The 27,694-nt window shown below is 45.3% G+C and overlaps 1 protein-coding gene across 3 annotated transcripts in view; it reads right to left on the reverse strand.

The window, feature by feature from the left end:
* Window positions 1–26,565, reverse strand: part of LOC139060098 (neurofilament heavy polypeptide) — a 79,877-nt gene extending 53,312 nt beyond the window's left edge. The window contains exon 1 of one of the 3 annotated variants that reach the window (XM_070538918.1): window positions 26,403–26,565. In XM_070538918.1, coding sequence (XP_070395019.1) covers window positions 26,403–26,459 — 57 coding nt within the window. In that variant the 5' untranslated portion in view covers window positions 26,460–26,565. The remainder of the gene's footprint in view (window positions 1–26,402) is intronic. The other 2 variants (XM_070538919.1, XM_070538921.1) reach the window with 2 other exon arrangements.
* Window positions 26,566–27,694: the final 1,129 nt, after the last annotated feature.

Raw genomic sequence — 27,694 nt, forward strand, 5'->3', positions numbered from 1 at the left:
CGTCAATTAAGTCGGGCTGCATTTTTCCGCATTAGGATGCGTGACGCGCATACTAGAATTGTGTATGTTTCGGGTCCAAGCAAAGCTCGCGTTAACACGGATAATAAATCTCACAGCCTTCCGCCGTGCTTACAAGCGTTATCAGCTGGCGTGAGGCGACACTGCACATCGGAATTGCGAATACCACATGTATGAGAGCAACCGCGCGCATAAGTCATAACATACATGATATACTAGATACGCAAGCGCAAATAAGCGTGTAAGCGAGCATAGTAGTGACGTAATAAGCATAAGCGTGTTTTCGTGCTTGCTTACCATGTCAAGTATGCACCAACGTAGGTCCCCAGCGAGTACTTTCAATTTGTAATACACAGCGTGTTTACGCTTCATTACGGACCAATATAGTTACCACCGCGGCAAACTTGTATGTACACTCTTTTTATTAGCGTAATGCCACAGCTCCACGAAGAGCAGTAGAAGTGATGGAACCATTCAAACCACTAAATCCGAGCTGATAATTTCACCCTTAAACATTCATACCGTCGAAAATGCCCCAACTTCTATCAGTAGTTTTCAGATTCTCGAGCAATCAACCATTTCGCCAGTAACGACCAGTAATATATAGCCGATAGTTGTATCTTCGGAAAACCCTAAAATACCGCGAAACCAGCGCTGCAGTCATTCGAGTAAAACGGCACAAACATCGACAGCTGTAATGAAGGGACTGTTATGACCGCGTTAGACGATCGTCAACGTGATGCTCCTTATTAGCTTCCCAATTTCTAGGAGGCATGCAGCCCATATCTTCCTATGTCTGATACGGTGCGCGCTTCTATGTATATAGTACACTGCAGCGCTGTATAGTGGCTTCCGCCGGTAGCGGTACTACTCCATGTTTCACTCGTCCCGCTTACCGACAGTCTCATATATATAACAGTGACAAACCTCCGGCCTTGGAGACGACAGGGACAACCTTGCTGTCTTATATTGTAACGTTGCATGCGCGCCTCTCAGTGCACTGTTTTCCAGTGCAGCGCGAACAAGAAAGAACACAAGCGCCGGCGTCAATATAGCGTGCGCGCGGAGCGTCCGGACCGTGAAGGAACTGGCATTGTTCCAGCAACGTCGTATATACGAAAGAGACGCAGGCTTATGTGTATAACCGGAAGAAAACACGCGAATGCGGCCTTCGAAGGTGGAGGACGCCCCTGTTCACTAGTCTTCACGAAGAGAAAAGCCAGTGCGAAACTACCCGACAAACCATTGCAAAGCTCTATAGCGATTTACTGTATGCTGCTATAGGCAACCGCTATACTATCCCTATTAAGTCAAAGACGTGTAATCAGAGGGCTTCGTTGTTGTGTCTTGGAACGGCATTTGCGGCAAGAGCACTGTCCGCTGCTTCGGCCAGTCCACAATGCGTTCATATAAGGACATTCGCGTGAATGGCCCATGACGCGCACCTGCATTGACAGCATGTATTTGCTAAATGTTAAAGGACCCCCCCCCCTAAAAAAAAATTAAAATAATAGATAGATAGATAGATAGATAGATAGATAGATAGATAGATAGATAGATAGATAGATAGATAGATAGATAGATAGATAGATAGATAGATAGATAGATAGATAGATAGATAGATAGATAGATAGATAGATAGATAGATAGATAGATAGATAGATAGATAGATAGATAGATAGATAGATAGATAGATAGATAGATAGATAGATAGATAGATAGATAGATAGATAGATAGATAGATAGATAGATAGATAGATAGATAGATAGAAGTCGTGAAAATGCAAACAACAAGTAAGGGAATCGCAAATGCAATGTGAAGCGCGCGCTGACCACACGAACCGTGATACATGCACTGTTCGGCATCGCGGGGCAGAATACGCAGTGCAAAAAGAAAAGCGAAAGCGACCCGGGTTCTCATGCTATAATAAGCACGTTACACGAACAGGCAATGACGCAGAAGTGAGCGGGGCGAATCCCTATATCGGCGTGCCAGCGCACAGGCACAAGTGGCGCCGGCGCCCAACGAAGCGGGAAATCACGAACACATCGGAAGCGCGCGCGCGCCCACGCCCACAAGGCGAAAGAACCGCGCGCCCACATGGACAGCCGCGATTTTCGTTTCGCAGGACATCGGGACAGAAGCTCACCGCCGAAGGAGACAAGAGATGAAGCTGTAAGGGAGAGCCTCAAATGCGGTTCTGTCAATCTGTGCTGTCGCGCCAGCCCTCGGACTGCCGCAATACGTGCGCAACATTGTGTCTGTCCCATCGACCTTCTACACATTGACATAATTACATTTACGTGATACATTTACATAATAGTTTGGTTAACCTCCCTGACTTTCCTTCTCCACTTTTTCCTTCCTCTCTCTCTCTCTACATAATTACGGTAGCCCTGATCATACATACCGCGTTAAACATTGTATACGACGGTTTAAACGCGTTAGCGTTGGCAAAACATAAAAAAAGGAAAAATATGCGAGCAATATTTACAGCTACCATACCGGGTGTCCCAGATCACTCGTACCAATATTTAAAAAAAACGACAAAAAGTAGAGCTTCGTAGAAATCGTACCAACTGCATATTAGCGGTAGTATTGTGGTGTACTTACAATCAGTATTGTTCATCACTAAGAATTATTTATTGTTTTTATTTCGTCAACTGTTTATTTATTGCTTGCATCTCTAATATATAAATAATAAAGTTCTAGAGCGTGTAAAATAACCTCGCAGTCAAGCGTTTTTTACGGTAAAAGTTTCGTGGTTGTTCTTGCCGAGAAAAAACAAAATCCCGCGAAATATAAAAAAAGACAAGTGATTGGGCGCTTGCGCGAATGTTATTGTGCTGTGCTCAAGCGTGCAATGGATGAACAAACACCCATATATATACATATATATATCATAAGAAGCCAACAAACATTGACACCAAGGACAACACAAAGAAAATTACTTGTGCTTAATAAATGAAATAAAGAAACGATAAACTAACGAAAATTAAAGTGGATGAAAAAACAACTTGCCGCAGGTGGGAACCGAACCCACAACCTTCGCATTTCGCGTGCGATGCTCTACCAATTTCGCACGCGAAATGCGAAGGTTGTGGGTTCGGTTCCCACCTGCGGCAAGTTGTTTTTTCATCCACTTTAATTTCCGTTAGTTTATCGTTTCTTTATTTCATTTATTAAGCACAAGTAATTTCCCCTGTGTTGTCCTTGGTGTCAGTGTTTGTTGGCTTCTTATGATATGACTAATAAAAATCGGGCCCCTCGGTTAACCCCCTTTCTTCTCGTTCATATATATATATATATATATATATATATATATATATATATATATATATATATATATATATATATATATATATATGTGTGTGTGTGTGTGTGTGTGTGTGTGTGTGTGTGTGTGTGTGTGTGTGTGTGTGTCACGTGACCGGCTTCCCATTGCTTAATAGGGGAGCCTTCTATGCAGTTTTTTTCTTCTTTTCCTCTCTCCTTGTGGCAGAAGAAAGCGGCAGCTGAAGCGGCTTTTGTCAACGCACCGCAGATGGCAATGCCTAAACGATTTAGTCGCGGATTGCCCAAAAGCTTGCCAGGTGCAGTCATTTCTACACGCACGACTCACCGCTTTTTCAGGACCCTCTGGAGCGTTAAAAGCGTTCTTCTGAATGCACATAAAGGTACGTAACTTTCACAAAGACAATATTATACCGTATTTTCAATTTTCGGGTCTTCCCTTGTACCAACAGAACCCCTCACAGCGATACAAACATTTTGACTGACGTTTAACCGACTTGCGGTGACCCCCCCCCCCTCACCCTCGCACGTTGTTTATCTTTTTCGCAATCCGCATCTTTTCTCTGTTATTTTCTAGTCTTCATCGCTCCCCCTCCACCATCTCTCAGTGTTGGACAAAAAATGGGACTTCCTGAGCTGGTCAGTCTCCGCCTTTCATCTATCTATCTATCTATCTATCTGTCTGTCTGTCTGTCTGTCTGTCTGTTCCATCTATCTATCTATCTATCTATCTATCTATCTATCTATCTATCTATCTATCTATCTATCTATCTATCTATCTATCTATCTATCTATCTATCTATCTATCTATCTATCTATCTATCTATCTATCTATCTATCTATCTATCTATCTATCTATCTATCTATCTATCTATCTATCTATCTATCTATCTATCTATCTATTCAAAACACGAAAACCGTTAATTATTGTTCTTGTTCTTATCAAAGTTGATGGAATCTCAAGCCACCCGCTGTGTTCTTTTAGTAATAAGAATCACCTTAGTAAGCATACACTCGCAGACGCGTAGCAGCATTCGCGCCGCCGTCAATACGAGTGTACCAGCCCCTGATGCGGAGTATATATAGAACCTGCGACCTCTGAATGGATCAGCCGGAGCTGAATTCCTTGATACACACACATACATACAAAGCCCGTGCTTGGCCGCAGTGCACTACCGCTGCGAGGCGAAGACACCGGCGCGCAGCAAGGGCGCCGTGCATAATACAAGCTGCACGCTACGGCGGCCTTTCACGAGGAGGGCAGGGCTTTCGCCCTCCGCGAGCGGCTGGAAGGGATCGATTAAATTAGCCCGACTGCAGCCGAGTAGTGACTGCAATCATCGACGTCGCCCAGCGTTTTTCGCTTAATTCCCCCAAGGCATTTGCAAGGTCGTGTCAAAGGTCGCAGCACCGCAGAATGACGATATCACCGATGCGTCGATCCCCGCCGGGCACGCAGCTGCTTATTGATGTCAGCTATGGAAATCCTCATCGTGTCTCTTGGTTGGCCCACGGTGTGCGGCGTTTTACCTCGTGCAGACTGCATTGACTAAAACTGGAATACTCCACGCGACCAAGGGAGAAAAGTTTGACTGCTACAAATCACGGACGCTTTCAAAGCAACGTAACTAACTACGCGAAGAACGAAATAAGTTGCCGGAGAAAAGACAATGTAAATATCAAAACAATCCTCTGTGAAAAGACTCACACGCTCAGTATCCTATATGGTCACGTGAATCTTATATGGTCTTATGGGTTTACATGGGAACATACAGGTTTTCATACAGGATCCTATGGGACCATATAGGATACTGGATACAGGGCATACGAATTTCGCGCAGCGCACTCTTCAATACACAGCGGCGAACATACACATAACATATATATTGCAAATACAACGACTACACAACCTATTTCTCAACTACATGTGCCATTTTACTATGCGCACCGAAACTGCTTTTAACAACCACCAGTAGTGCAAAATCTGCGAATTATTTTGTGCTCTGTAAGCAGCTTCTTATCTGTATTTTTATCTCGACCCCCTCTCCCCTTTTATTTCTTCTTTATTTGGCGAGAAAATTGGGGTCACTGGAACAAGAATAGGTCCGTACACACCACGCAGTCAAAAGGAGGATGGAGCGTGTACCTATAGCTCTAACAAAGCCTTAGCGCGAACAATGAATGAATGAATGAGCAAGATACAGTCCATGCGGTACGAAGCGCCCGTCCTAGGTATCTTAACACGCCCCGCCGTAGAGAGAGAGAGAGAGAGAGAGAGAGGAAAGGGGAAAGGCAGGGAGGTTAACCAGAGAAAAAAATCCGGTTGGCTACCCTACGCTGGGGAGAGAGGGGAGGGGGAGGTAAGGTGGAAACAAAGTAGAGATAAGGAAAGGAAGGAGCACAGACACACAATCACAATCGGTCACTGTCACCGAACACTGTCATCGCACAGCACACTGACACTTGTAACACTATCAACATCTGTTCAGGCTACAGTCGCCTGTCCAGTTCTGTCGCCCTCAAGAACCGCAACAGTGCCCTCGTCGCCCTCTGCTGCGATGGCTTATGATGGCGGTATCTGAAAATGAGTTCCTCTATGAGAGGTCTTTGGTCAAAGCGCGCTATCGCGGTTGCAAGTGATTGTCTTTGTAAAGTATATCGAGGACAGTCACAAAGAAGCCCCGCCGTACGTTGCCGTACTGCCTATGAAGTCGACAGGCCTATGAAACCGACTGTAACGCTACAAAACGTCGCGTTTGCGCGCATTGTTTTATTGCCGCTCATCTCTTTTTCTTCTTTTTTTTTCTACTGATTATCTCATAAGAAACTTCCCAGCGTGCAGTGTAGCAAACCTGACGTGCGTTTGGTCGACCTCCTGACGTTTCTTTCCCTTCCCTCTGTTGTTCTGCCGTAAAAGCTTTATTTAGTTAATTCATTAATCTCTCTCTCTCTCTCTCTGTCTTCGGGGGTAAGCGTAGGCTCAAGCTGAACAACAACAACAAAAAAAAGTTGCGCCTCGAGTTCCTACATCTTGTTATTGCTGGTCTACACGGCACGCCTGTCTTCGCGAAGAACACAACGAAGATACATGATACGCCTGGCCTCGTAAACTTAGAGTGTCCAGGGTGCACAAGCTTCAACGTTTCAGTGTCTTAAGGGGTCTATCTAGCTGGTTAGGTCGGTCAGGCGGCACGATCGTCTATGGCAGCAGCCAAAAGCTGGAAAACGCGTTAAGGTGCCCTTGGAAAATGAGAACGTATAGAAAGCTAATGAGAGAAAATAAAAAAAAACAACTTTCGTTGCCGGCGATGCTGATGTAAAGGCACGATGTACTCCGAAATCAGGTCACGTGTCAGCTCGCCTACTCTACTGTAGTGTTTTGAAATGAGAGTTTACAGCTCCTACGCCAAGCCTTACATGCACATTTTGCGATAGTTAGATGGGCTTTTCTCGGTGACCTTGACGCCCGTTTATGAGGCTGGTATACTTAACTTGTTTTGGTGAGCTTCAGGAAGCGCTAGAATAGGCAAACGCTGCCGCGACGAAGCCGTATAGCGTGTAATAAATTGAAGTAAGCTCTGAAATTACTTTTTGTCGCTGGTTAACTCGTATATCTGTGCCGCTCCCTTTACCCCATTTCTTATTTGTGCGGAGCGTAGTGTAAGTTGGGCAATTCTAATAAGTAGTGTTTATGAGGATGCCACACGAACTTAGCTTTATCGAACACGCATGAAGAAAATACGTCTTATGCCATAGCCAACTTCCTCGGAACATTTTAGAGCTGTTTCCAAAAATGCTTGGGACAAGTAGACATTTAAAGAAAGCTAAACAAGCACCGCAATTGCAGCGCTCGCTCGCTCGCTCCGCTCACTCACTCACTCACTCACTCACTCACTCACTCACTCACTCACTCACTCACTCACTCACTCACTCACTCACTCACTCACTCACTCACTCACTCACTCACTCACTCACTCACTCACTCACTCACTCACTCACTCACTCACTCACTCACTCACTCACTCACTCACTCACTCACGTTGCCGTATTTCTGTACTTCCCCTCCGTTAGCTCTTCTCTCCCCGTCAAAACAGTTCGCATTGCACAACGCAAGCTGGCATGACCTCGAGTTACCCCCGAGTTTGTAAAGCATGCAATGCACGAAAGCTGAACTCACTCTGTCTCTCATCACTCTTTCAGAGGTCAAACTCCAACCCACAAAATGAATAATCTGGAGATGCATTATTTCATAACGATGGACGGCGTATTGAGCACGCATTGAGCAATCGCTGGGTTCAGCACGATGGCGCAAGCGGCAATTAATTAGAGACGGAAACAAAACAGACCGGCGCGAGTTGTACGATACCCGGTCGTATACACACGGACGCGCATACGGTCAGCGAGCAACCGGGGCGTAGTTGTGTGCAGAGGTACAATGTATGTAGTTGTAGTGCACATGCGCTGGATTCGTGCCAGGAACCGTGTTGGAGTAGAATAATGGCGCGCGAGATACTTTGACAAAAGACGCCATTACGCGCGCTCTCGAATGTGACCGACCGCGCGAAGACGGCCCCATTATGCTGTCTTACTTCTATAGTTGCCTTGTAGTGGAAGCTGGGTTGCCCGCTATAACCTTCTTGCGAACCTTCGTTTTTCGTGTCTCTCACCCCCGTCTCGCTGTATGCGTTGTAACGAGATTTCGGTTTTCGCCCAAAGTGCATTTTCTATTTTCCGCTATGTATTAATTTCTTGCTTATCCTGAAAAAAAAATCTTATAAGATGTTACATAATAATTGTGATGTCAGAGGCCATTGCCACGTCCTTCGCCTTCTAGTAAGAATGCTGAAGAATTAGGTTTACTTTAAGGTTACAGTGAAATCGAATTATACGTCTTCTGCCTGCAAAAGTCGCGAGATCCATTACTTGAAGTATGTAGTGCACCCAGAGTTGCGGGAAACTGTATATACAGTACTGCACACGGGCACAGAGTACACCTACATTTATTTCTAGGCCAGTGCTTACAAGCATAAACACAAGAGAACGTCCACAAAGCTTTGCAACTGCAAAAATACTTTGTACTTATTCGCACTCTATACTCAACGATCGAAAGGCCATAGAAGCGTAGTTTTTGCGCAGCCTACAGCGAAAAGCAAAGGAAGCGAAGATGCACGACCAAGTGTGATGTTGGTCGGTGTTGGTCAGTGATATTGTTGGCCAAGACAGTGATGAAATTGCGTGTCAAAACCTCACGCTCTATCGAATGCAGAGTGCTTAAAGTAATTATTGTGGTGCAGCATCCAGTGCTCTTATTTCGACATATTTGGTCACACGTGACACACAAGATATCTCAGACGCTTCAGGACCTCCACGTAGAAAACTGCATTGACAGTTTGACCTTGAGGTGCAAATTCGTGATGCAAACTTCCACGGCAGTCAAAAAACGTTATCAACGTGACTGATTATTGCTCTATTCTTCCGCGCTTCTTTTGAGCTTCGCTCACCTTTATTTTTACACTCCTCGCTCTGCGACTTCAGCGCGATCTCGTATGCGTAAATCCAAGTTACGAAAACTGTGACAACCCCTTGCAACAATTCATTGCTGTAATCTGTAGTTTTCCAATCAATGCCACATTCTTTTCGTCGCAACATTTGCTCATGATTTCAGCAGCTTCAGCGCCATCTTGGCGCAACCCTTTCTAATTTACAAATTTTCAGTCAAAATTCGGTGGCTTTCTTACACCACGTGCTTCCACTATCATGCTAACAATAATTCGGCGTTCACTTAGCACAAAAGAGCGCACACGATCGATGCTTTCATATTCGTACGAGGCAAGCACGTCCTGATTTTACATCGTCCTTAGGGCCTTCTCGGCCCTCCTGAAAAACGCTGGACCCACTTGAAGACAGTTCTTTCCTTTAGGGTGTATCTTTTCAATGGGCCTTTATCAACATTCCTTTAGCAACAACAAAATCCTCGGCCAATTTCACAAGTTATTTCGCATTCATCTTTTGTTATTGCCATTCGTCGATACACGCATAAAATTCCGCCTTTTCATACCAGCAGTCCGGCTCGTTCTAAAAGTCAACCGGGTCCTTTCGAGTAGTCGGAGCGAAAAAGCGGCGCCTCTACATCCTCTCCAGTTTTTTTGCCGATTCATTGCATGAACTTTTTATGGGACATACCTCGTAAGTATGTGTTTTATTCGACCTGACGCGAACACGATGGCTGAGTGCTACTGCGGTGTTCTATTTCATACTGTAGGCATAACCGTACATGTATATCGCGGTAGAATAGTCTTCCAGTTTTTTTTTTATTTCACTATAACCACTGGTATTCGGTCCACGGGGACACCTGAATTTCCCAGGAACGTTCTTCAGACATCGACCACTGAATTATTTATTTGTTTATAACTCCGTCATTTGTAAGAACGCTTGCTAGTGTCGTAGTAACGTTATCTGCTAAAAGGGGCAATTAAATATGCTTTCTATATAGGTAACAGTAACCATATATGAGTGAGTGAAAACTTTATTCTAAATGTCCGGCGATTTGGGTGAGATGAGGCCTTATATGAAAAAAAGAAAAAATGCGAAATGCGAGCTTTGCCTCATACAGACGCTTACAGCGGAGAAGCCGACTTAGGCAAACGTAATGCCTTAAAAATATATGCGTGTACAATGTAAACAATACGAAGATATATACGGCTGTCTCTAATGGGGTGGTCCTTCGCGCTTACACAATATACTTGCGTTACCCTTTCAACTCGACGCAGATATTATTGTTGCAACTGAGCTTTGCATGCGGTCCATCCGCATAATGGGCAATAAAGTGCAAATAGCATGAAAGAACAACGAGTGTTCTGCTAAACGCATAACGCAAAGGAAGCATTTTTTTGTGTCTTCGGGCACGAATAAGACTGTTAGCTCGATCTGGGTGCCATATTGTGGCATTCTTTCTGTCTGTGCTACGAAAAGTAATATCGTGGGTTTTTGCAGAGGCTTCAAAAGATTCCGTTTTGGTTTCTCGTTATTGGCGTCAGAATGCGCCAGTAAAAACATCGTAAACCTAAAGAAAGTATGCCAGCCAAAGCCTTAAGTTTGTGATCACAAGAGATGTGCCCTTGCGGTCGTCTCTCATTGAATCAGAGCTTGGAACATGGACTGTCTGTTTGTCGGAAGCGTGATTCGTAAGGGGAAATTTTTGCAAGCATTCAGAAGTGCCAATAAACGCTATCAGTTACGACGACCACGTTGAGGTCATCGTCAGTAGCATTATTGTGCTGCCTGATCCTAGTCATCACGAAGAGCCAGCACGAGAACATCAGTGCGCGGCCGCAAATGAGGGAGTACAGTTACACTTTAGTACGGTGGAGAGACTGAAAAACGAAGTTGCGTGCAAGTGGTGCAAGTTTCTTTCTATCTAACTGTATATAAGTGTTCTGCTGTTTCTTGCGCATTATTCCGTTCCTACTCGTACTCCCGCATTCACGATTCGTTTCTCTCATCCGGATTACCAAAGTGCATCAAGCGAAATTGTTTCCGCTTCCGCCGTAAAACGACTGACATGTCTCGGAGCAAAGCGGAAAATCGAATGAAGGGCCAAGGGCCTTTCGAGTTACGAGCTCTGGCTCCCGTGCAGTTGGCACTGGGCTGCCGCGTTTCGAAGGGCTCGCGTTCTCAAGATTCCGGAGTCAGTCCAGGCCAGCAGCAGCACTCAAACTTCGAGCACGAAAGGGTTCTTCACTCTTCCTTCAACGCGACGTTTTCCTTGGCAGAGACGCCATTACGTCTATCTCAGGCGCTCTTTCCGCTTAGCTCCTGGCGAATGAGCAGTACTCCCGCCAACGCGACCGCCGAAGAAAATAGAAAGCAATAGCACTAGACAACAGCAGGAGCGGCGGCGAGTCCTGGTAATATAAGAACAGAAAAAAAAAATGCCGAACCATGCCAGAACGAAGCCTATGGAGGGAAGTGAAAGCGCCGCTGCTCCCCCATCAACGTCGTTCGTCAGCTCCAGAGTGCCGTCTGGACAGCAAAAAGGATTGCGGAGGTTATGGCGCATGCGCACTCAGGCCAGACGGTCGTGATGTGTCTGTCGTCTGCTGCGCCTGTGCGTGCGTCTGTCGCCTGCAGAGAGGGAAACACGTACGGAAGCCATATTGTTACGTCCTGTCGTGTTTCTTTGCTTCATTTTTTTCCCCCGGTTCTATAAGCTCTCACGCTGACGATTTGTCGTTCTGGAAGAGTGAGCGAGTATATCGGGAATAAAAGCGAGCTCTCTCGACTGCGTCGTGCGCGTATTATATATTTACGCGAATATGAGACGCCATCGTCGGGCCTTGTTTTTGTGTCGACTACGTATCCGCCCATTGTGTTTAGTGGGACGCGCGACGGTATAATTCGTGTTTTCAGTGCGAGCGTACGCGCGCGCGCCCGCCTGTCACGAGTAATTCCGTCCACTTGTTCTTTCCTTTCGTATGTTTCTATAAATAAAAAGCGACAACCCGGAACTCGCGATACCTAAACGAAGAAAAGCATAAAAATACATTTCGGAGCGAATGTTCTTCTTCAATGCATAACTCATGAAAGCAAACGAAAGCAATTGGAGCTAGTGTTACACTAGCGAACAGTGTGATCGACACTTTGTGTCTCCGTCAATATATAAAAAAGAAGCCGTAAAATTTGAATAATTATGTTGTTGCCTTAGCGCCCGAGCAGGAATGTATACCCAATTTTCCCTGAGTTTAAACGCATACATTGTCACCAGAAATTATCCAGACCGCTCTTATGCGTTTCTTTGTCTCTTCTTGCCTGAATAACGCTCTTAGGGACAATAAGACGAAGATAGCTTATGGGAGAGAGTTGTACGAAGATAATAAGAGCCGCCAATCACTCTGCTTAACGTGTAAAGTGTGCACTCAGAGCAGATTGTTCACAATAAGCACGCATGATATGGCGTTGTGTCTTATTTCTTCGTCGTATATATATCCGTCGCCTAACGCGCGCTGTACACCTTATCGAACCAATTAGTGCGTTACAACCCTGTGACGTCATTAGTCGCTTTTTGTTTACCATCTACTAAAACAGCAAGCCCAGGGCAGCATTACTGTATAGCGGAGGTAACAGTTGTTTGCGATGGAATAAAGCAAAGTTGAGCAATTCCTCGCCTAAGCAGAGTTCTACATCTGCAAGAAACTCAACGGCGAGCTTTGCCGCATAATCAGGCTTTCATTGTTACAGCAATGTTGTGCGGCAAAGCCTGCTTGCTAAATAATGATTTATTTATTTATTTATTTATTTATTTATTTATTTATTTATTTATCATACCCTCAAGGTACAATTGTACATTGCAGAGGGGAGGGGCAAAGTAAGTAAGTACAGAGGCAAATCACAAAATAAAGAAGGAAGGCAAACAACATGGCAAAAAACATCGTATACAAAATAAGAATGGTAAATAGAAACTTGTGAGCGTGGCAAAAATACATGGTGTAACAAAATAAAGAAAGGAAAGAACATACGATATAAAAATACAAGCCAAAATGTAAAACAATGACATAGAAGCAGTTATTATACAGAACAAGCAAACGCAACAATAATTTATAACATGAAGCTTTGAAGTGTGCTTTTAAAGTTATTGGTGTCAATAATGCTTGTAAGTAATGCGGGTAAGTTATTCCAATTTTTGCTCGTTTGGGGAAGAAATGAATATGAAAAGCCGACGGTGTTGCAGTGCGGAATGTTTACCTTTTGGCGGTGGTGTATGCGAGATGAAATGTATGGTGGTGGTTGGACAAAGATAGAACGTAAATATGTGTTATGGTAGTATATTTTATGGAAAAGACATATGCGAGATAGCTTTCTACGGGTTGATAACAGCGGGAGGTGAAGGAGAGCTTTCATGTTAGTGACACTCGCAGTTCTTTGGTAGTTGGTGAGAATGAAACGGGCTGATCGATTCTGTATTGTCTCTAAAGACTGTATGAGGGTGTCATGACCAGGGTCCCATACCGATGACGCGTACTCTAGTTGTGGGCGAATGTAAGTTGTGTACAATAAGAGTTTTAGTGACGATGGTGCTTGAGAAAATTTTCGACGAAAGTATCCCAGTGTGCAAGTGGCCTTAGATGTTAAGTGATCAATGTGAGTTTTCCAGGATAGATTGCTGGCAATGTGAATGGCAATGTGTTAGGTAAGTTACAAAGAGAGGTCAGCCAGGAAGTAAATATTTAATTTGGTAAGTGGTCGCTGAGCCTTTTGTACACCTATTCAACGCGCGCGGGTGTTGCTAGTCATTTAGTGCGGTCATGTAGCTACTGGGATGCGTGTAAATTTCGTTCTCAACCGTCTGGCGTACGGCAATGATGTGCAACGTATTACAGATGCCGAGTGTTGGCAGCCAACACTTTAAATGAATCGTTCAAGTCTGCGTACACCTCTTCTATATTAACTCACATCTAATCAATGTGGTTTACGCTGCGTCAAATAAGGATCGTGATGTGTAGGGCGAAGGCGTGCAACTCGAGCAGTTGGCTGCTGGCACAGCCATGCCGCTCCGAAGGTACCTTTCGGCTCGTTTAATTCATAATTTACATATTGAACCGAAACTAAAGCTTTTCTCTCCGTCACCTCTTGTGTTTTCTTCTTCCGTTTCTCTGTGAAACTCTCTTTGAAAGTATAATTTCGTTCAAAGAAAGAAGGATAAAACGTTTTTTTTATTCGCAAGTTCCGTTTTAAATAAAATATCGCATGAAAGGAGTACTTGATCGATGAGTTTAGTGCCATGATTTGTCTGAGGAGCAGGCAACTCAATCGATCATTTGATTACTGCATATACGAATAAAGACTAGGAGAACAAAAAGAAAATGCTACGATAATGTCCTACTATAGCCACCTAATGTTCTTTATGGTGGTGCTTGGACGGTATATCACATCGCAGATGTTTTCAGGTAGTGTTACATACGCATAAGTAAGCGACGATAGACGTAGTAGCAAGATGACCCTCATTACCCTTACCGGACTTCCTGCCCGAAGCGGGGTTGCATTTATATTTATGTTTTATTTTTTTATATGCACTCTGTCATAAGGCAGACCTTCTCAAAAAAAAAAAAAGTAACGACCCAGAGCACGAATTTTTCTCCCTATAACAAAGTGGGGAGAGTGTCAGTAATAATTTGATTCCATTCCAAAAAATAAATCAATAACATGAACAAATAGAAACGCGGACGTATAGGCGTCACCAGAGAAACAAAAGAGGGATACCGGGGACGTCGCTCGATGTCGTTCGTCTATGAGTAAACGCGACGACTGATTAAAAAAAAACAAACAAAGGAAGCACATCCATATACAGGCGCAAGAAGACACAAAACAAACTTGGCATGGGCTGCTGTAAGGAAAAGCGATGCTACGCGGCCCATAAGTAATCGCTTTCACGACGAAGAACTGTAATGGACGCCTTTCGCGGGCCCCTCTTAATGAGTGTAAATCGAGTCGTGAGTCGTGAGTGTAAATCGAGTCGCGCAAACACTTTTGGCCCGTCGCCAGCCATACGTGCCGCTCGGTCGACGAAATGGCGCGGAGAATGTCTTTCGCAGGCTTTGCGCGTCGTACAATAATGGGACTGTACACCTCGAAAGGTTCTTTAGAAAGTCAGAGAAAAAATGGGCAATCGCGAATGGGAGGCTCGTATTCCCGTGACCCCGAAACGCAGGACGATGCAAGCACTTCGCGCGTAGCGGATATCGGTGTCGCTCACGACCATCGCGTCGTTGAGAGGCGTGTGGTATAGCATTCGCATTATCCGAGAATGGAAACCCGTTGTGTCGGGACAAGGGCACGCGGCAGTTGCGACCTTACTGAACAGATTAAGTTCCGATGCCATTTTTTTTTTCAGCCAGCCCGTGTTTTGTAAAGAAGTTAAGACGGTGCTATAGCATAGCAGGTTAAAGATTACGCATGCATGGTGTTTAATGACGCCGTTCTGAACAGAAAACGCAGATTCTTTTTAAGGCGAAAGCTTTGGATCTCTATGTTTCAAGGTCGCGTTGTGAGGTACAGAAAATCGGAGCGCTCGTGCCACTGCTCGAGCGTTCATCTTCTTCCACATCACGTCTGCCACATCGATGCCACATCGACGCCGATAATTGTGAAAAAAGGGCATAGTTAATTAATACAGAATTAATTAAGGCACTCGAACCCACGCCCATTCGTAGGAGTCGAACCAACGACCTTTCGTGTTAGTTAGGGCGAAGTTGATTAAGGTACGTTTAATTAAGGCACTCGTACGCACGACCTTTAGTGGGAGAAAACAAGTAATAAGAAGTAACAACGCACTCGAAAAAGAATGTCAAGTAATGCAATGGATGTCTCTTGAGCACGCCGGCTTCGCCTTCGCCCTCTTTGACGTAAGCTAAAGTGTTGGTCAAATTTTTTTTCTATATAAATTTGTTACATTTTAGAAAACGTAAAGTCTACTTGCTTCCTCGCATATACGTGAAATGGCAAAACCGAAATTATTAGGATGCAGTGACCTTTGAAAATGCATTATGAGTCAACATGCTGTATCAACCTTCTTAAGTCTGTATTATCGTATAATGCTCCCATTAGGCATGCAGGCATGGTAAGCTTTCTCTGTTTCGATGTTTCCGAAAAAAATGAACAGGCACTGGAATAAGTTCTTCGAAATTTTTCTAAATATGAATCACGTAATGTTATACTTTCGCGACTCTGTATAACGACCATAACCTTGACGTTTCTTTTTTCCATTTCTTCTTATCGCTATATTGGCCCTTTGCTTTGCAGTGACTGCGCATTTTAAGGATTATATATCGTTTGTTTGTCATTGCAATTTACGAATGCATTGCAGCGACGTCTGATTATTCCTGGACGTAAGTGAGTGCAAATGCTCAAGGTGCGCCATTTGACTTATTTGTTATTTTCGTAAAGAAGGAAATGCTCAGCTAAAAAAAATTTTCCTAACTGAACAGTTTAATACGTTTCCTGATGTCATCGCAATGATATCCCTATTCGATAATATCACTGGCGACTGCCCTTGACTTCCTGAGACATACTAATTTCCATATTGTTCGCTCAGTCCTTTTCCCACGAAGTGAACATATGGCAGGAACGTAAAGCATTGAACCTCGGCGAAATAGATAATAAACGAAATAACAACACGCATATTTCCGCACATTTATATGTACAGGTGCATGCAGTCGACAATTCTCGTGCATTCTTTGCCACTGTGGGGCACGGGCCAAATGCGAACCGCGGTTGGGTCCTGTTCTGTGTGACGTCATTCGTGGTGCCTGGAATCGCACCGCAGGTTAGCGCTGATCCACACTGACGCGTCCCAAGAATAGTGCAGCCATCGCATAACGATCTGACCCCATACGGTCAATGCATTTGAAAGCGGAGCTTTATTTGCGCGCCCCCACCCTCTGCGCCTCTCTTACTGACAATCCCCTGCCGCATGCTGCTTCTGTTTGTTGCTGTTTTCTTGTTATTATTTTTTTGTCTCGCCCTCACTACGTTTGTTGAATAACGAGGCGAAATATTCGCGTGACTGGCTAGCACAAGAGCATATAGACGGAGGGCAAGCGACGTGATGCAAGAAACGACCAAAAGACGTCGCGGGCTAACTAATACGCGTTTTGACAGAAGCACCGTCTTTTTTTTAAATCTTTTATGTGAGAGCTATACTCTGCATGTGAGATTCGATTCGCGGCGTTTAACCTTTCCAAGCAATGCACGGTCTGTATTAGCGACGCCATGTTTCGACCATCTGGATTTATAACCTACATCTGGGGTATGAGCGTCTTCTTTTTGTTTCTTCTTTCTTTTCCCCGCTCTCTAATGGAACTGCGGCTGCAGAGGCCGGGAACTAACTACACGCGCAACATCGTGTTCAGAGGTAGCACGCCACATCCAATGAACCGCCACGCCGGCTCACTCGGTGAAATGTCGGTTCTGTCGCAAAGTGGTCGATCGAGGCGCATTCGCGGGTAATGTAAAGGGAAAAAAAATGCAAAATACGGCGAAGTGTTGACTGCGGCGTTATGAACTTGAACAAACCTCGCTTGAGATTTCATGACAATCTATACAAACCAAAAGCTCAGTTGCGGTAGCTGCAAACGTTGCGCGGGAAAGAAAAAAAAAAAAACTCGGGACCTTAACTTTATTGATTTATGATTTTACCATTATTGAAAAGGTAAGTTTTTGTTTGAAGGACAATATATTTGGCAATGAAACACTTCCACTTGTACGTACGAGAAAAGTTTGCTTTAAATTATACTGAAGATTACGAATTAGCTTATTTAGTTTATTTTTTAGACGCCACTGCTTCAATCACGTGTTGTCGAAAAGAAATCAGTATACTAAAATCAGTTAACATATTTCCCTGAACTGATTAATTTAGCTTATTTCCATTCTCTGTGTATCCTGCGCTTCTAATATTGGAGGCACGAACCTCCATAACAAACACCGATCCCATGATTCACACATAAGCAGAAAAACATCTTTAATCGTATCGTAGAAACGGAACAGAAAAAAGAAGCAGACGACGCAAACATCGTCTGTTTCTCCAAAGCAGAAGCACAGTCGCGCCATTGCCCTGCCTCTCGTCAAGGACGTTATCACGGTCGTCTGGAGAGTATAGAGGGGCGGCATGGAAAGGAGGGACAGGAGACGGAGGGACGACGCGCAAAGGTAAATTCCAACGTGTACACACGCACAGACCGTGCGCACATATCGACAGGCCGAGGTCCTTTCGATTCTGGCCGGCCATATCGAGCGACGCGGTCGAGCGGAAAGGCTGCGCGGCACAAACAGGGCGCCCACCTCCCGTTCTCGCCTTTTTTTTTCTTTCCCCATTTCCCCTCCCTCGCTCCCTAGCTTCTCTTCCCTGCGCTTTCCTGTGCTGAGCGTGCAATGACGGCGGCGGCGGGCTTATATACCCTAGGACAAAGACACGAACGGGATAAACGAGAGTACGGACGGGACGGCTTCAGGCTCAGCGTCTGGTCATTTCTCTACTAGGCTGCGCAGGGCTTGACTATATAGATATATGGAACGCATTCTGTCGTGCTCAAAGCCTCAAACCTGCGGGTTATCGCGGTGGTTATCGCCCCCGCCTGGCAACTGCTCATTGCCGCAGGGGCATTAGTTCGACGCCGAGTGGCGGCCATGGGCAAAGTTTCGTTTTTCTTCGCCACACGGTGGAGAGGAGGGGTGGTACTGCAGTTGAGTGTGAGCAGATGGCTTGAAGACGACAAGACGACGGCGGCGGCCTAAAGTAAAGTACGGAATGCAAAGCCAACAGCAACCTCATTTCCTCAGTTTCGTCTTTCAGCTGCTGTCGCATTAATATCAAGTTGAGCTGCATTAGTAAGTTACGTCCGCTTAAATACCAGAATGGCCGCTCATGCCATAAAAGTAGGCTTGAAAAGGTGTACAACATATAAAAACGAAAGAGGGGTGGTGAGACCGACCTGAAATTTCTGCACAAGCTCGCAATGACGTCACAAACGTTGACAGCGGCTGTTAGAGTTAACAGTTATCTGTTTGTCGGTAAAGAAGGGCAACGTTGCACTCCAAAAAAAAAAAAATGAAGGACTGGAACTAGCATGTTTCAAGAACTGTTCTCACAGTAAAACGGCCCAAATATGAGGCAAACCTTTCAAAACCACGACGTCACACTTATCAACGCACGGCGCTGTGGTTTCTTTCTTTCCTTCTTTTAATTTGAAAGTTTGCCCTGCTGCTGTTTCCGCTCGTAGTTCTAGGAAATAAGGTTTGCGTTTAGCTCTATGCAGTAATAACAAACCTTTATAAAGAACACCCAGCCAGTTCACATTTATTTAAGGTTGTTCATTAGTGTATACATTGAAGGCGGCAAACACAAGCCACTCTGTCGTCGTATTTTCGGTGCGCGCCTATTTCACGCCACTCAGTGCCTTCGTTACTGGTACTGAAGTGATTTCTCCCTATACTTGTGGATTTAGATGAAAATTAAAAAGAGGCGCATTTGAATTCCTAATTACATGCAGCGGGCATCGTGCGGCATAAAATAAACGCACGATCGGAGCCACAATGAAGACACGCCTCAAGTCCGTCACATCTGTATGTATTCTCGGTGGTGTGCAGACGAAACAACAGCGCAGTGACACCCTTGAAATATTTCGTTTCGAAATACCGTCTGCATTTTTCTTTCTCCTTTCTTTATTTTGTTGTTGTTGTTGTTGTCGTCGTCGTCCTTTAGTATTCAGCTCGCATTTTTTTTTTGTAGCCTTAGTGATATTTCGTACAGTTGCCGACGACACTAGCTTGTGCGTTAAGGAAAGATCTAATAAAAAATTCAGTCGTCTGGTCGATTTTGTAAGCTTCGTCAAGCAAATGGTACAGTTGCGCCACTTCCTTTTAAATCCACAGATCTTAAATATCGAAATCTGCGTGTTTTCGCATACTTCCTTTAAGAACCTCTTCTCTTCTCTAAGAACCTACGCTCAGAATCTACTGAATGAACTGGATTACTCGAAGAGGCGGACATCACTTACGCTGGAAATCAAAACGGATATTGGACTGCTTAACAAAATTTCGCTAATAAACTTCTTAACTAATTACTTTTGCGCAGATATTGCAATATAAGAATTAAAGCCAGTGGTTTCACTATAGGCACACCCACTTGGAGCGAATTCCGAAGCTAGCAGCAGTGTTGAGACAAGCACTGACAAACTTGTGGTTAAAATGCAGTGTTGTCCCAGTTACCTTCCTTTTTTTTAACAAACCTTACTTTTATGCATTGAAGCTCAAAAACTACCGAAACACCAATGAATTTCTTCGTAAACTTTCACAACGCATACCTCGAAACTGGTATCTTCCTTAGAATTCCTTTTAAAGTGAGTATTACTTTTAAAGTCACCGGCTGGAATATGAGAAATTACGTAAGCAGGCATTCCCACACAGCTAACTTGCCCTAACCAAGATGGCCGCGTTCCAGCTAGACTCTAGTATCACTGTTAAGACCGAGACAGGCATTTTCAAAGCTTGGATGGTGCGAGAAAGGTAAGGCAACAGGAATGGTACCTGCAAGCATCCTAAGTTCGATGCTAACCCGAGGTTCACCATCGCGGTTAGGTCAGACTAGGTACGTGGGAAAAGCCTGCTTACGGAATTTCACATATCCCTCATTAATTATTTTATTATGGGGGTTTTACGAGCCAAAAACCACGCTCTGAATATGAGGCACGCCGTAGTGGGTGTCCTTAACGCGCACCTAAATCTAAGCACCCGGGTGTTACTGCATTTCGCCCCCATCGAAATGCGGCCGCCATGGCCGGGATTTGATCCCGCGACCTCGTGCTTGGCAGCGCAACACCAAAGCCGATAAACAACCACGGCGGGTATATCCGCTATATGGGCCCTAAAGTAACTAGTTCAAAGTTAAGTAGCGAAACAGAGTTAATTAGTCGAAAACTTATTTTGATTCATCTTGCGGATAATGTCCACCTCTGCGATTAATCTGTCTCAAAAAGTAAAATAGTACTACATGCCATGGGTGATTAAAAGAATGTGTTAACAATTAAAATAGAAACACAGAATAAGAAGAAGGCACTCGTATATAGCAAATTTTTCCTAATATCGACGCCTACTATTATTCCCTTGGCACAAGAATTCCTTTCACACCAGAAAAAAAGAGGTAATTTTTACCCGGTTACACTGTCGAACACCATTATTAAACTTTTATCGACACAGGGTTGGTCTGGCACCCTCCCCTCTGTGCCCATTCTGTGCAGTAGATGACATCATCGATCATTTTTCCTTATTCTGCCGTCGTTTTTCCGCTTTAAGGAAAGAACATTTTAGAACCAACGTTCACGCAACTTTCATGGTTTAAATTTCTCCATTTTAAATGTTCTTTCACTAGAAGCCTCCTCACTTGGATGTCTGCTCAGCCGTGGAGGAATTCATGGTTGTTTGAAGACGGTTCTCTTAAGTTCTTCATACATTATTTTTATCCGTTTCCACATTACACTTTTACCAGTTTTTGTAATGCCAACATCTTCCTAATACCATCCAAATCTTGACCAATCCCCCGCAGTGGGTTCCCGCCATCGAAGAAGGATATCCTATCCTCTCGTATATAATTATGTCGGTACTATCCCTACAGATGTGTCGCTTGCAGGCTCTGTTCCTTACGTAATCAATCAGTGAAGCAGCAGACGGTATCTAAATATTCTCAGAGTCGCAGCTGCACGCCTTCAAAAGCATAATTCCTTTATTTTTTGTGCCTTTTTACCCTAGTGTTGGCGCCTCTGTTTGGTCCGCTCCCTTTAAATTGAGTGTTACTTTTGAAGTCACCGGCTGGAATATGCGAAGTTACGCGAGCAGGCATTTCCAGACAGCTAACTTGCCCTAACGAAGATGGCCGCGTTCCAGCTAGGCTCTATAGTATTACTGTTAAGCCCGATACCGAGCATGCTGAGTGAGATGGGCCGGTCCCAGAAATAGCGCGACAGTAAATTGGACTGATGCCGGAGCCTGGAGTAATAGCAAGCGGACCGATCCCCGAAGCAGTATAATGTCCGAGGTCGTGTGGATCACGTGGATCGCGTGGGTCACGTGAGGGGGGTCTCCGCGTCTCGCTGGTTTGTCGGGCAGGCACGTATTGGTTACTCTGCAAAAATGTGTTTCAGGAGGTGAACGGTTTCACAGCGTTCATTTGACCGGGGCTTCACGAAAGCTTCACGTCACGTAGATTGTGAAAAATTGTTGCTGTTGTTGCCTCCTTTAACACGTGACACGTACCCAAGAGGAGAGATTGTCCAAGGTTCACAATGGAAACATAACAGAATTTCTGCCTTCCCGCTGACTTAATGGTCTGTATTACCAAGATTTAAATAATGATTACTATAAATAGCGAAAAAAAATTAAGTTTGTTGGTGTCAATTTTTGAGGAAGCCACTCGAGTATAAGAAATGCAAATCGCATGTTCATAATGAGGGTAATGATGAGGTTAATAATGTGGAAAAAGGCTTTTAACAGCCTCCCTTATAGCAACGATATATTCACGCACAATCTGGCCTACTTCCTTTGGGGCACTACCAAGGGACCTCGCACCAAAAGATAAGATATTAGGCAGTGAAAGAGGAAGCTCAATATAAGCGATAGGGGTCGTTCTAAGTGCATCTTTCTTTCGGAATTATATATTCGGCAGAAGATGAGCAAATATTCCAGTGATTTCACATCTCCACATGACGCACAAATGTTCGATGGAGCCGAACCCACACCTACTCTCGTAAAGATTTAATTGCGGCATTCGACACCGTAGAAGAGCAATCTATACTTCGCATTGTCAGTGAGCTATACGCGACCACATATCCCAAGGTAACGCTAAATGTCTTTAACACGGTGCAGGAAGGAGGAGCTCAGATGGTTGCTTTCCTTGGAAGGCCTGTCACGTCAATATAGGGTATGGTTCGGTATAAAGAACGTGTGCTCTATCTGCATTATTTTTTTTTCTTCAGCGGTAAACTTATAATACCTGCCAACTAGGCCAATGACAAGTTCTCTTAAAGCTTTTGATGATTTAACTGCTGTCGCGGTTAAAAAAACACACAAGCAGGAACGAAGACGTTCCTGCTGAAGCAAGCGCTATATGGCAAACAACGGCTCCCTATAGGGAAGAACCGTTATGCGACGCACGCACACTCCCTATAGGGAAGAACCGTTACGCGACCACACACAGCGTGCGTCGTATGCTTGCCAGCTCACGCGCCGCCGAGACCATTAAAACTATATAGATCGCCGTACACACATGCAGTGGTAGCGCGTCGTAATGCGGTGAAACGCCAACAGCTTGGCGCTCGCCCTTCCGTTTTTTGTCTATACACGCAGCGTCGCGGATCGGTAAAATTGAATTAAGAAGGTTTCCGGGATTTTTGCGCGTCAAAACCACAATTTGATTACGAGGCGCACGGCCGTACTGCGGGTCAATAATTCATGTTTTTGACCTCCTCTTGGAGTTCTGTAACGTGCGCTTAAAACCAAGTGCACGAACGGTTTTGCATTTCGCCCCCCGCGGAAATGCACGGTCGCGGGGTCGAACCAGCGACTTGGAGCTCAGTAGGGCAACGCCATAGCCACGGGACTGTACCGCAGCGGGTATGATTCGGCGAAGCAGTGCGTCTTCCTTTCTCTAACCGTGCAACGAATCACGACGAAAACCTTTACATACGGCCTTCTCCCGACCGAACGTGGGCATTGCGAGTTTGACTCCAGTTTGCAACAAACATGTCAAGGCACATATTCATCGCGCGCGCATGCATACAGGCGCATAAAGCTACGTCTCTCTGATTTGTCAAAAGCATGATCTTTGTATACTCCCTCCCATCCTCTCTACAGGAAGCAATTAAATTTCTCTCTTTCTCTCTCTATCTCTGTTTATCTATTTTCGCGAGCACGGTGTTGTAGCACGTGTGCGTTCTGGAGCCCAAATTCAAGTCCGCCATTACGGTGCCGTGTCAGTTTAGCAAGAGTGTGTTGAAGCTAGTGGCGTCGATATATAAGAGAGAAAACATAACAGAGCTTGCATGCCATCGGGTCCCGTAAACAGAGAGTGTATAGTTCTGCTATAGACCTAAAGTAAAATGCGACCTGAGCTGTGCGGAAACCACCGGGCGGCAACTATAGCAGGACAAGCTTTACTATGCGCAATCCAATCGTGAGATATCAATTCGAAAGCGTTTATTACTCTGCATACAGTTCGTAACGCTAATGCAACTCAAGTCAGTCACTCCGTTTGTGGAAGTCGCGTCTGTCTAGAAAATGACTGGTAGGCCCAGAACACCCGATCCTTGCTAGCAGCGCGGGGAACACACACACAAATATTGTTACACCGAACCAAAAGGCGACAGCAGAATGCACGACTCCGACGAATAATTCAAAGCAACAATGGGCGCTTCATCGCCTGCAATGTGCTTAGTTTTGTCCTCAGTCACAAGAAAGGCCCATGAACGCAGATACACGGTGCCAGCTTCCAACAAGCAGCTATTTAGTCTCATCTTTTTTCTAAAGTAATGATCCCCACATTAATCGATCAGCCAATAAAATTATTAAAAAAATAAAACAGCACGTCCTCCACATAGCTAGGCCACGCGGAATACATGGATGATTAATCGTGCACCAACGCAAGTGGTCAGAGCGCCTGAATAGCGATCCATCGATGTCTAGAGGAACTGTCGCAAATCGCCAAGTTATGTTACGATTTTCTTCAAGTCGAGAGACCATCCGGTTTTATGTGGCTATCAAGACAATTAACAAAAAGAAATTCTTTTTTTTTGTCCTTTATAATCGTACAATGAGGCTTTGTAAATCGAAGTATAATCCCATATGCGCAGCCACACGGCATGACGACCTCGTTTCAGTGACGGGTCACTGTTCGCAGACATATGAAAGGTATATATAGATTGGCTCTTCTGTATGCAATTGCGCTGCGCCGAACAAAAGGGCATGCGATTTCTCGGGTTAACGCCCAGGTAGGGCTCGTGATCGAGGCCAGCTCGGAAGCATATATGTACGCAGACGTCCGTTAAACTCTGCGAGCACGTCTCTTTCATGATGCGTGACAAATGGTTGGAACTGCGTACTAACGAAACGCAACCTAACCTACAATGGCAGCTGCTAGGGGAAGAGCACCATGACCCGCCACTGCAGATTTTTCGTCTCGACCCCTTAGCGATCGACGTAAGCTCTAATGAGGGAGACTATAATCCGAGAGCCTTCAACAATTTATTGGAGTTTAGAAAGAAGCTCGCCCGTCAAACCACGATATAAGAAATATGAAGATCGGCTGGTTTGCTTTTGTTGTTCTTGAGAGTCAATAACCTTCCTCTTTTCTTAAGACAAAGTAGTCAAATTTCAAACCGAAGACGTTAGTATTCGCATGCTACCTACTTTATAAATAAGATTACTGTGAAAAACAGTCCTGAAGGCAATATATGAATTCAAGAGAAGCGAACTTTTAGCTGAAGAACAAGTCGCCCGAGAAGCGCGATCCAGTGAACTTGATTCGATCACGAAACTAGGCGTTCGCCAGCGAACGCACCTGCAGATTAAATAGGAAGGCAGAGAGTCGCTAGGGTAAAAAAGTTTTTCGCAAAAGAGAGAAAAAGGCTCTCCAACGAGAAGAATGAAGATCTCGAGTATCATGTATATAGAGTTTTATTGCTCGCCATCTGAGGTTCTGAGCTTTAGCGTTATTGCAGAAGATAGGGAATAAATAGGGAAAAGCAAACACGATCCTCCCATATTGCGTCGCGAAGAGCTTTGTTCGTCAAGTACTGCGGCCAGGTGTGACTAAAAGACGTATCATTCATTACAATCACAAGAATCACTGCGCCGTCTAGACATCTAAGCTTGCGCCGGTTTGCCGTGATTAACGGTTAGGGATCCTTCCCATAAGGCATTTTTTTTGTTTAACCCAGTAATTCAATTACGCGTAAGACTCGTACGGATAGCAAGTGCTACAAGAGAAACGAGAGAGCGATTACAGCGACCGCGCCTACTATGTGAAGCGCGAAATCCACAAACCCACGTGAACATGGCGGTTCCGCCTATTTCTTCCTCCAATATCAGCGTCCGCTCGAAGTGAAAATCTGTGCCGAAGAAAAACGGAGCTCCTCAGAGCGACCGAACGCCAGAGCGGCCGGTGGTGGAGCGATGTTTACAAATCTCCGTTGCTGCTCCCGAAGAAAACGGGAGCGCCACGCTAATGCGCGCACTGACGTTTGCAGCGCCTTCGGTTTGCCGAAATAGAAAACGAGTGTCGCTCGACGTTGCGGTTCCCAGAGCAACTGTGCGAGCTCACACCACGATGAATCACGCGAGAGAGCGGCCCGCGTCTTTCCGGTCGCCAGGGCCCGCAAAAGAAACCCGAACGCTAACGCGCTTCCCACGCGCGTGCTAGCAGAAGCGACCGCCGAGCACTGCTGCTGCCGACGGGCGTACTTCGCCTTTAGGCCTAGGTGCACCGCGGTGCAGCCGCCCCCGCCACCGGGCAGTGAAGAAAAAGAAGAAAAGGGAGCTCTTTACGGCTTACCTTGCTCTCTGCCGGTATAGGGCAGGCGCGGCACAGATTCCAGAAGGTGTTAATCATGGGCCTGCCGTGTGCGACAACTTCGTACGCACACCAACACAAGCAAAGATGGAAAAGAAACCGCGCGGCGGTGAGCCCGGCCGATGCGCGGCGCGCGTTATCGACGACGTGCGGAGCTCTCTGCGGCGCCGGGCGGGAGAGACGGCGGCGCTGGCGGTGTGTGCGTGTGTTTGCACGCAGAGCGCCGGTCGCGGGCTTGGCCTGGGCTACTGACGGCTCCGGCTCCGGCTTCTTTCGGTGCGGCGGAAGTCGCGCGCAAGCGCGGCCTCCTCTCGCCCCCTGCTCTCTCTCTCTCTCACTTCTCCCCTTTGCGCCAAGAGAAGTCTCTCTCTCACTCAATCACTTTTACGGCTGGCAGCCGTCTCTGCTCCGGCTCGAAAGCCCCGGTTATATGCCCAAGACGAGCCACTGCGAGCAGTCTTATACAGGCGACAGCTGGTGGTCAGCTCCTCAGAACATGCTGCTTTGCATACGTCCTCGTACTGTTCCCAGTATGAAAAGATTAGGAACTAAGTAAGGTTCCCTTATTATTTTTTTTACCGATTTCTGTGTCGCCTGTGCTTCAAGAAAAAAGAAATATTTGTGCAGAAGCTATTGACGATTAATATGTCAATGTAAGCGAATAGCCAAATGGGGCTTCTCTAGACGTGTTCCCTTTATTAAAGGAATAGTGAATTTGACGACTTACACTCGTTGCAGTGGAGATATTTAGGTAACACGTGTTGTGTCCTTGCGCAATTCCGCGGAGGACAGAACCTTTACCAAACACATGTGTAGCAGTAGTATAGATGTACAGAGCTTGGGTCTCAAAGAGCACGTGCAAGGCCACTCTGGCGCGAGAGAATATGCCCTTTGTATCGGAGGTGCACGTCCAACCTCCGACCACCAGTCACCGGCCACGAAAACAGGCAAAAAAGCCAAAGAAGGCTGTTCGCTTTATAACTAACTAAGTGTGCCAAATGCCAAAAGCTTGAACTCGCATTAGCTGCGCCTCTTTCTTGGACATGTGGGACACATAAACTTGGAGTAAAGGTACCTGTTTTCAACGTACGACGCGTATAGATGCATCAAAACGTCACCGTACAATGTAAGGACAGGGCAAAAGATGGCCAAGAATGGCACTATTGAAACCCTCACTGCCGTCTGCCTCAACTGCGAAGTTTAGAACTCGCAAGTTTGGGGACTTGCCTCCGAGCCGTATGCTCGTGCAAGTGGCAGGATTTTCCAGGCTGAGA

Source organism: Dermacentor albipictus, chromosome 5 (genome assembly GCF_038994185.2).
Source record: "Dermacentor albipictus isolate Rhodes 1998 colony chromosome 5, USDA_Dalb.pri_finalv2, whole genome shotgun sequence".
Classification (NCBI taxonomy): domain Eukaryota; kingdom Metazoa; phylum Arthropoda; class Arachnida; order Ixodida; family Ixodidae; genus Dermacentor; species Dermacentor albipictus.